A 10,503-nucleotide genomic window follows, 5' to 3' on the forward strand; every position below is an offset into this window, starting at 1 on the left:
AAACATCCCTAAATTTTGATTTATTTATTTTTACTGCCAGTTTTCAACAAAGTCGATACCAGACGACTTCAAACAAGTATAACAAAACAACCACCTGGACAGCAGAAGATACGCCAACACCTGTTTTATGTGTACATGTACAGTTTCCACATGATCTGGCTAAATACATCAAATATGCAAACAACCAGTCCGCTAGAAGAAGTAAAAGTTTTATAAAAATATAAACTTTACATTTATTTTTTCCGGAACAAAGCTTTTGTTTTGTTTAGCGAATGGATGAAAAGAAAGGGAGAGAAATCTTTTATAGAAAACAACAATCGCGAGTTCACCTTCCATGTTGGGTTGGTTAAAGACGGCTATTTATATACAGCTATCTGCTTTATTGACATCAAAAGTCGAGTTGTGAAACAACATGAGTTTTGTTAGCGGGAGGCTGGGTGCACTGTCCTAGCCGTCAGGAAACACAAGGGGAGGCTACTGCTATTTATACTTGTATAGGTTATCTGTCTTGCTTAGGTAGTTGGCAAGCTATCTTTATTGATTGGGGGCGTATATTTCTGGAATGTTTTATTACGGGGTGTGTTTTTTTTTTTATGCAGAAGTAAAACTTTTCTTTAGTTCATGTCAAGATGGGGGTAAGGGAGGGGGGGGGGGGCGCAAAAATCTGAGTGAACAGAAATAGAAGAAGGTGAAATGGAACCCGTCGGTGATAATAAAAGACATGCGCTTATCGGGTGAGGTGGGTTTTCTTCTGGGCGTTCTACGGTTCCAGCTTCAGTTGAGCTGGGGGGGGGGGGGGGGGTGGAAGTTTTATAGGGGTATAGTAAGACAGCTCGCGCTTTACTCGGCACGTGACTCCCTGCAGGGAAACCGGGTACATCTGTGGGGTACGGTTAATAGTACAATTACTGGGGTACGTTTAATAGTGCGATTAATGGGGTAATGTAAATATCTAAGATAATGGCCCAGGTGGTTTGAGGTAGACTAGGTTTTACAAAAGGTAGCATTAGACTAGGTTTTACAAATGGTACCATTAGACTAGGTTTACAAATGGTACCATTACACTAGGTTTTACAAAAGGTAGCATTAGACTAGGTTTTACAAATGGTACCATTACACTAGGTTTTACAAAAATTATTAGACTAGGTTTTACAAAAGGTAGCATTAGAATAGGTTTACAAATGGTATTAGACTAGGTTTTACAAAAGGTATTAGACTAGGTTTTACAAATGGTATTAGACTAGGTTTTACAAATGGTACCATCAGACTAGGTTTTACAAATGGTATTAGACTAGGTTTTACAAATGGTAGCATTAGAATAGGTTTTACAAAAGGTATTAGACTAGGTTTTACAAATGGTAGCATTAGACTAGGTTTTACAAATGGTAGCATTAGAATAGGTTTTACAAAAGGTATTAGACTAGGTTTTACAAATGGTAGCATTAGACTAGGTTTTACAAATGGTATTAGACTAGGTTTTACAAATGGTATTAGACTAGGTTTACAAATGGTACCATTAGACTAGGTTTTACAAATGGTATTAGACTAGGTTTTACAAATGGTAGCATTAGACTAGGTTTTACAAAAGGTAGCATTAGAATAGGTTTACAAATGGTACCATTAGACTAGGTTTTACAAATGGTATTAGACTAGGTTTTACAAAAGGTAGACTAGGTTTACAAATGGTACCATTAGACTAGGTTTTACAAATGGTATTAGACTAGGTTTTACAAATGGTAGCATTAGACTAGGTTTTACAAAAGGTATTAGACTAGGTTTTACAAATGGTAGCATTAGACTAGGTTTTACAAAAGGTATTAGACTAGGTTTACAAATGGTAGCATTAGACTAGGTTTTACAAATGGTATTAGACTAGGTTTTACAAATGGTACCATTAGACTAGGTTTTACAAAATGGTAGCATTAGACTAGGTTTACAAATGGTACCATTAGACTAGGTTTTACAAATGGTATTAGACTAGGTTTACAAATGGTACCATTAGACTAGGTTTACAAATGGTATTAGACTAGGTTTACAAATGGTATTAGACTGGGTTTTACAAATGGTACCATTAGACTGGGTTTTACAAATTGAACTTTTTTCCATTTCACATTTTCCAATTTCCATTTTCTTCTTCCTTTTATATTTATATTGTCTCATCTATTGCGTTTTTTCTAACTTCTATTTTCTAGTTATAAATCTATTTTCTATTTTGCTATTTTCTGTTTATTTTTCTTTCTTTCTTTTTTTTCTAGTTATATTTTGTGTTTACATTTCTACTATTTTCTACACAAATTCTATCTTCAGGTGACTGTTGAGATGACAGTTTGTATTATGAGACACAGGTTCAGCTAGCTATTAGGTCTTTAGCTAGGTCACATGACTTTTTACGACCTAATGCAAGATTCTAGACATTGATCTTAGAGGTTATAAAAAGATCTTACAGTTTAATGAACGATCAGCGCCCATTTATTTCTATATTATTTGCAAATGGTGTCTATATTATGTCTAGATGTCTTTATTACGCTAATAATAATAGACAGCTAATAATAATATAACAGTAACACTTGAACAATAGAACAGTAACATGGGAATCGACACTAAAATTTGCAGGTCCTTAATAAATAAACAATTACATTCTAAAAACGTGAGTCGACGCAATGACTTTGAGAAAGATGTAAGACTTGATGGTTAGTTCTCCACTCCCGACCCTCTCAACCCCCCCCCCCCAATCGTTAGGGATCACCCATAAATGACGTCACGCTTTTCATGACGATTTTTACCTCCCCGCCCCCCTCCCTTCCGTCATACATGGTCACAAAAAGCCAGACCGACCCCCTAAAATGACGTCACACCTCAACCTACAACCCCCCCCCCCCCCCCCGTCAAAATTGCAGTTAAATTTTTTTCTTAAAGTACGATATTTTATCATAATCTTGTCTGTATTCTGTTAACAGAGTATTTTAATCAATTCCTATTACAATTTACTAAAACATTTTTCTAAAGCGCGAAATAACGTCTAAAATTAGTTTTTTAACACTGATTTTTTTATAATGCAAAAGTATGACGTCACATCATCTAAACCCATTCCCTTATCACACTCCGTCACAAAAATTACGGACCCCCTCCCCCTCGAGTGTGGCGTTATTTATGGACCACCCATTATCACAAAAATCTTGGTCAAAGAATCCGCCTGAAATATTTTAATTTTTTTTTTTTCTTTTCAGTTTTTGTAAAAATGTCTCTAGATAATCTAAGAATGACAACTTAGAAAAATGTTTTTGCTCTTATTATTACTTCCCTTGATCTGTAATTTTAAAAAAATAGTGCAAACCGTAAAATTTATGTGTATGTTTTGTGTGTATGTGTGTTTATGTATATAGCCTATATGTGTATATATGATATATATTTATGTAGTTTTTATTTATATACATTTAAATACGTATTTAACCCGCCCCCCATAAAAAAATTATTCCAAGTGTAGAAATAATATTAAAAGGAGACTTAATTATTTTAATTAATCAATATAATCAATACATTGCTTTCCTAGCAGAGTTTCTTCCAGGCATCTCTCCGGGGGGGGGGGGGCAAAGCCCCCCGAAAAAAATTTACCGCCCTCCACCCCCCCCCCCCCCCCCCCCCCGAACGGAATAAAATTTATATAATTTATATAGAAAATATATACTTTTAACAGTGTCCGCCCCCCCAAAGAAAGTTTACCGCCCCCCCCGAAAATTGAAGTGGCCCCCCCCCCCCCCCCCGGAGAAAAAAGTCTGAAAGAAACACTGTTTCCTAATTTTTAAAACTTGATTTGATGGCTTGGTTTATTAAAATAATTTTTACTCGATTTTTTTAAAATTTGATTTTCTTTTTAGATAATTGTCAAAATAAGGTTAATTCATTGAAAATACTAAATGTAACAAAACAGTAAATAATGATCAAACAAACAGTATCCTTTCATAAATTGATCTTTGTTTTTAATATATACATATCACAAAACTATTTCATAGTGTAAACAAGATCCAAATATTCAGTCACTCAACACATCAGGAACCCATCTTGCATACAGTCATCACTATGAAACTGTGTTCTCATAATTATCTCATAATTAGCAAACTATTTTAATGAGCCCTTAATTGACGTACACATTTTGTTGGGTGTGTGAGGTGTTGCTGTAAACATGGAAGAAATAACTATAAAAATAAGTTTATGAGTTCAAATTGTAAATGATCACTTTGTTGTAGTAATGTTTGAATTTTATTTTTTTAGTGTGCTGTTTCATTTTCATACTTAAGGAATAGGCTCATTAATATAAATGGATACTTTAAAGTATTAAAACAATATCAAAATAATACTCAATTCTAAATGTTATAAATTTGTATGCATGTAAATGTTTTCACAAATGGCAAATCAATAAAATGTGTGTAAAATAATACATTAGCCAATAAAAGAGAATTATTAGCAAACCTTATCTCTCCTTTAAAAAAATGTTTACAGAATTTTTTAAAATTTAAACAAACTATCACACGACATTTTGTGAGGGAGTATAGCATGTTTCTGGTTAATAATTCGAACATACTTTTCAATAAATTTGTCATAAGTATCTTCAAGTCAGTGTAAGAAAAGAAGGAAGAAAGAGAAGAAGATGAAGATGTAAGACAGATAGAAAATTCAACTAAAAATGACGTGGCTTGCTCTAGACCTTCCATCACAGGCAACAAACAGTAAAGTGACCTTTAGCATTATCATTATGCAGATAGAGAAAACATTATCCAAATGTGTCATTTTTGTATGTTGTTACCAGCACATAATGTCACAATGCTCGAAAAAGTTTTTCATGCTTAATATGTTTGGATACGTAGAGCAAATCCTCCCTTCATCAAGAAATAATCTAATCGTCCTCATCATCATCCTCTTCTGCCTCCTCCATCTCCTCCGCAGCTTCAGCCGCCTCCTGCTGCGCAGCTCTGAGGGCCGCCTCCTCCTCTGGGGTTGGGTCCTCAGCCTCCGTGATCTCTGGCCCACTTGGGAACTCCTCCTGAATGGGTGGAGGGTGTGGTGGGGTGTAGTTGTCAGGTTTGTACTTGTGGCCATGACCAATGTAAATATTCTCAAATTTCCTGTGGAAATCATCAATTTTTGCACATAATAATCAAAGTTTGAAGGAATAGGAGATTTGACTATGTCTATTTTATCATAAGCTGATCTACAGGTGTTGGGAAATGTTGTTATGTGGGGAAAATGTATGAAAAAATGTTGTTTTTTTTTAAATTAATTCTTCATGTCAAATTGCTTTTGTAATTCAAATAATACTGTATATAAAATGGTATGTCCTATAACTTGTATATATATATATTTTTATATAGCTGGGACAATTATATAATTATACATATCTAGATATCAAGACCCTCACCTTCTAATATTTATATTAATAAATCTACAACCTCCCCTCCCCCTCCCCCCTAAAAAAACCCACTGCAGGGTTGTTATCCCCAAATGGTCCCCATGTAAGATGTGAATTGAACTCACTTGTCTATGGCAAAAGCATGGGCACCTGGCCAGAGATTTGAGTGCATGACAGCAATAGCAAACTGGGGTATCAATGTGGAGGAGAGGGCTGGAGTCCAGGCTGGCATGCCTCCCACCTCCTCGTCTTCTGCTAAGGGGGTCAGGAGAGGAGGCCCGACCTCTGGTTCTGGTTCATCGGGCTCCTCTCTCTCCTCCTCCTCTTCTTCATCTTCAAAATCTTCTTCGTTCTTTTGAACTGGGTTCCACCAGGAGCATCGACCCTAAACATTTTTTACAGATCAGTATATTTTCTACAACATTGATAGGAGCATCAACCCTAAAAGTTTTTTCAGATCAGTGTATTTTACAACATTGATCCAGTAGGTTACTTTAAATAAAAAATATTATGCCAACTTTCAATGTTGATATGCTAGCTCTCTATATACTTTTTGGTTACTTAATATTAAAAGTCATGAAATATCACTACACAAATGATCCATAAGTTCAATAAAAAATATTTTCACGATACAAAATTGAATTCTGAATAAACATTCAAATCTTATATTTCACATAATACTTTGCTTCTAACATTACAATGGTTAGTATGTTTAAAGAATGCATTTGTTGAGTTGTTTTAAATGGTTTTTTTCTCACCTGTGGTAAAATGTGCTGAACGTGGTGCACCCAGTTGCTGAGTGAAGGATCTGCAAGCTCTCTAATTGGAATGCCTTCAAAATCAATATTTTCTACAAAATGGTCACGTCCGGCTGAAATAATCATCCCCAAATGAGTCAATTTTGAGTTGATTCAAACCTAAGTGAATCAGGATTGTGCTATTTATAGTAGCCAAACAAACCTTCTCCTTCCTCCTCCTCTTCCTCCTCCTCATCGAACTGGTAGAATCCCAATGGGGAGATGTGTGTTCCAGCACTGATCCTGGCGATCTGGGCCCTCAGATAGTTGGCCTCGTTGCCAGGGAATGGGGGATAACTCACTACCTGATCAATTAGTAGTATTTTAAATTGAATTTTTTTTCTGTAATTATTAGCAATTAACACGGCAATATTTTCAATGTTACATCTATATTACTCAATAATAATAAATAATCATTATCAATTGTGATTTAAGATAAGCTATGGTTTCCAGACATCAGTAGATGTGACCCTAACACTTACTGCAGCATCCAACCTTCCTGTAAAGTATTTCTTGATTTGTCTGGACAGTGTAATCTGATTTGGTTGGGCATGGGGCAGCTTGACCCACGGTTTTCCAGCTGGTGAAGAAATGGTTGGGTTATTTTTTGTGTGACAGCAGCGGTTAAATCAAAACTTTAATTTGTGCAAAAAATATTCTTTTTATTAAATTGTTCATGAAATAACAGGGAAGCAATCAAGTGATTACTTACGATCATTGCAGACGAAATATGTTTTTTTGTTTACTCCGGTTCTGTTTTCTTCTTTGGGGACAACGGGTGGAGGTTTAAAATCAGGCTTGGGGGTATCATCCTCCTCTACTTCCTCTATAGAAATAAAATGTGTTCATGAAAAAAGAAATGTTCACATCTGAAACAATTTATCATCATTAAGCTTTCTAACTTGTGTCTAGTTCATCCTTTTAAGAACAAACATAAAAGGATTTTGCTTTGCAACAAAGACATCAAAAACAAATTTACCTTCTTCAGCTTCTTCATCTCCTGCTTCTTTTTCAGTTTTCTCTTCTTCTTTTTCTTCTTGCTGAAATAAGTTGCATCAACATTATTACAAATAAATGCCAAAATTCATATTTGTAGCTGTATAAGTATCTGAAATGGTCATTATTTTCTAAGACTAATTAATAACCTACCTCATCTTCATCTTCTTCCTCTTCATCACCTTCTCTATATTCTACCTCTGCTATGTAATAATTCTGTTCAGTTCCAAATATTTTTCCCCAAAATCTAACATGCTGTAAAGGATGGTTATCTACAAGATTTTTCATGGCCAACCACACCCGAACGATTTCTTCACGGTTTAAACCAATGCCCGCTTGCTCGAAGAAGAAGCAAAGCTCCATTAAATTGGGCAGAGGAGTTTCAACCTCCTCATCCTGAGGTACCTCTTCCTCCCCATCTTCACCTTGTTTCTGAAATTTTAAAATGTTTTTATCTTAGAGATAGAAAAATTAATTTAAATTATACTCAGTTTTTAATTTTGTTAATTTTGTTAAAACTCTACATTTGTTACAAACTTTAAATCATAGAAATATTGATCTGAAATTTTACAATCAACTCCAACCTTAATGTTTGTTTATCATGATTGGTGCTACAATGAATAAGTAGCAATTCTTTATGTTAAAATACAAGATTTCTGTTATAGTACATGATAGGAAAAAATACTTTTTAAAAATCTGATAGATTCATGTGTGGGACATCATCCGGTTAATTTCTGTTTAACAAGGTTAATTTCTGTTTAACAAAAGTCAGTGAGGGCTGGCTAGAGAATTAGTCAAATATTTAAGGGCTGCTCAAATTATTTTGTTCTGAAACAAAGTGTCTACTCACTGTAAATAACTTCCTCTGAACTTGAGCAAGAGCTACTTGAGTGGACCTGTCAACTTTGTCCTGGATTGTGTCCACATCTGATGTAAACTTTGTTCTCTTTGCATCTTTGCTTATGTCTTCAAAAATGTCCACACAGTTATCTGGTTTCTCATCTAGAATTTTACCCAGTACTCGGGACAAATGATCATAACTGAAATTATAAATAAATGCATGGTTCATTATAGTCTTGCTACTATAATATCATTTAAAATGTGAAAACTGCATGTATTTATTATGAAAACTAGGCCTAACATTTTAAAAATTAAGGTTTTAGAAGTTTAAAGCATAAAAATACCATATTTGGAATTTAATCTTATTATGTGAGCTTTACTACTGTTCTACTACATCTGACAGTAGGAGTGTAGTCTAAATCTGATAACTGTAATTACTTGATTAGCTTTCTCATATTTAATTATTTATAAATTAGACTTTAGAAAGTTTAGACTTCTAACTACAAATTATGAAATTAAACATGGTAAAAGATTTTAGTTAGAGCTATAAAAACATTTAACTTAAGTCTAAGATATTTAGTTATTTACTATTTGTATTTACTTGACATGATATTTAAAAGAATAGTAGTAGTAGTCTAGTTTTAAATAACCTACGTTATTACATAATTTAGTTATTGCATTACTCATGTAAGCACAAGTAAAGTATTCAAATTTAATGAAATAATAATTAATATAGGCCTAATTATGCTAGTGCTTTTTTTTTTACTTACACATTCATCCCTGTACAAGTACTCGCAGTGAGAAGAAAAGCTTTCGCTTTTTGAAACTCTCGCTCTTTTGTGAGTTCATTTAACACGGTTGTCGAATCTATTTCATTGTCCGACATTTTTATTTTATTTTCCCTGGATCCTTTTACAAAATGTTGAAGAACCCCTACTATGCACAAAACATCGACGAGATGCTACATACACTAAAAACCGACCGGAGGTCCACAAATGGCGTCTGTCTCCTTGGAGCTGTTGCTAGGAGTCGATGTAAATAATACTGCTAAATCTCATTTCCAAACGGAGGGAGTACCCACTTCGGAAATCACATCATATCCTGTCGAGTAATCTAAAAACTTAAACTTTAAAAACTAGAGAACTAAATTTAGATGTCTACAAGTTTAAGAAAAAGCAACTTGACCGAGGATTGAATGAAATGCTCACCAATACCATCCTAGATTTCTAGATATATGGTCTAATTATTAATTAGTAATTAACTCTAATAGTCTAGTCATATCCAGGAAATGTAATGCTGTCACATTCAAAAACAGATGGAGAATCGACATTATTTTTATGAATGTCTATTTTTTTTAAAGATTGAAAATAATTTGGTAAGATTCTTACTAAGAAAAGTAGATTTGTGATGAGAAGATTGACAGAATGAGAATGATGATGGTTGAAGTCATTGAATAGCCTAACTTTATCATAAAGTCAAAGTTATAAAAGAGAAGAAATCTAATCTAATCTGGAATAGTGACTAACTAACTAGGGCCTACTTAGTTAAGTTCAAAGTTAGTTATTAGTTAGCCTAGGCCTAGTTGTTTATTTCGGTAAAACCTTAGTTTAGCGTCGGAAATTATCGGGTAACGTTTGTTGAGTTTCGGTAACTAGAGTTACGGTAAACCATGGTTTATTTGACCATTGAAATATAAATAAATTGAAAGTCGATTGTAGTAAATTAATGTTTTAATTTTTTAAGTTTAATAGACAAAAGGAAACAAGAATAAATATAATAGTAGATTTAAATTAGTAGATCTAAAAATAAAAAAAAAAACACATATATTAATATAAATATAAATAATGAAGTCAAATGTAATAATTTAATGTTTTTGGCTTGCAGCGGATTTGCGACCATTAATTAATTCTCTAGATCTAGCTAGATATTCAGCTGCTAGGCCAAGTAAAAAAATCTAGATTACGAAAATAGTAAAAATGATTACAAAATGTAAAAATGATTACAAAAATAAATCTATCCAAATTTTAAACATTCTGTATAAAAATAAAAGATGACGCCAAATAAAGTATCGTTTACAGTACTTCCGGTGAATTCCGGAAGTGTGTGACAGACTTTGGCATTGTTTTACTGTTTTTTACTGCTATACGATTCCGGAATAATAACCGACGCTAAACTAAGGTTTTACCTTTATTTCTACTATAGTAAGTTAAGTCACTGTAGTACTGTACTGTTAGGCAGGTTAGGCCTAAGAAAAGAAGAAGTGAAGTAGCAGTGTGCTCAGTAGGCTATTAAAATATTTTATTATTTTTAGAAATCTAGCACTAATGAATGACTTCACTCACAATCATCCCAATGTATTTGATATTTGGTCGGCCTAATTGTTGAGATCTAGACTTAAGTAGGCTAATTATAATAATTAAGTCAATTATTAAATTATGTAGTAATATGTAAATTATGTTGGCCTAG

The 10,503-nt window shown here is 33.7% G+C and overlaps 1 protein-coding gene across 1 annotated transcript; it reads right to left on the bottom strand.

The window, feature by feature from the left end:
• Window positions 1-3,954: 3,954 nt before the first annotated feature.
• Window positions 3,955-9,076, bottom strand: LOC131944750 (radial spoke head protein 4 homolog A). The gene is made up of 10 exons (XM_059305554.1): window positions 8,808-9,076; window positions 8,048-8,237; window positions 7,351-7,629; window positions 7,181-7,241; window positions 6,914-7,027; window positions 6,684-6,781; window positions 6,365-6,506; window positions 6,163-6,275; window positions 5,530-5,789; window positions 3,955-5,120 (listed from the first exon to the last, which is right to left on the bottom strand). Exons 1-10 carry the CDS (start codon window positions 8,921-8,923, stop codon window positions 4,892-4,894), a joined length of 1,602 nt encoding a protein of 533 aa, XP_059161537.1. The 5' UTR covers window positions 8,924-9,076; the 3' UTR covers window positions 3,955-4,891.
• Between the last annotated feature and the right edge of the window lie 1,427 nt (window positions 9,077-10,503).

Source organism: Physella acuta, unplaced genomic scaffold (assembly GCF_028476545.2).
Source record: "Physella acuta isolate Inbredline_101_S28 unplaced genomic scaffold, ASM2847654v3 ptg000507l, whole genome shotgun sequence".
Taxonomy (NCBI): Eukaryota; Metazoa; Mollusca; class Gastropoda; family Physidae; genus Physella; species Physella acuta.

What these genes read in the sequence shown, in the direction of transcription:
- LOC131944750 (XM_059305554.1), bottom strand. Translation starts at nt 8,923, where the DNA reads ATGTCGGACAATGAAATAGATTCGACAACCGTGTTAAATGAACTCACA. An exon ending in AGAGGAGGAGGAAGGAGAAG is followed by an intron (nt 6,276 to 6,364) that starts GTTTGTTTGGCT and finishes TGATTATTTCAG; the next exon opens with CCGGACGTGACCATTTTGTA. An exon ending in CATGCTTTTGCCATAGACAA is followed by an intron (nt 5,121 to 5,529) that starts GTGAGTTCAATT and finishes TGATTTCCACAG; the next exon opens with GAAATTTGAGAATATTTACA.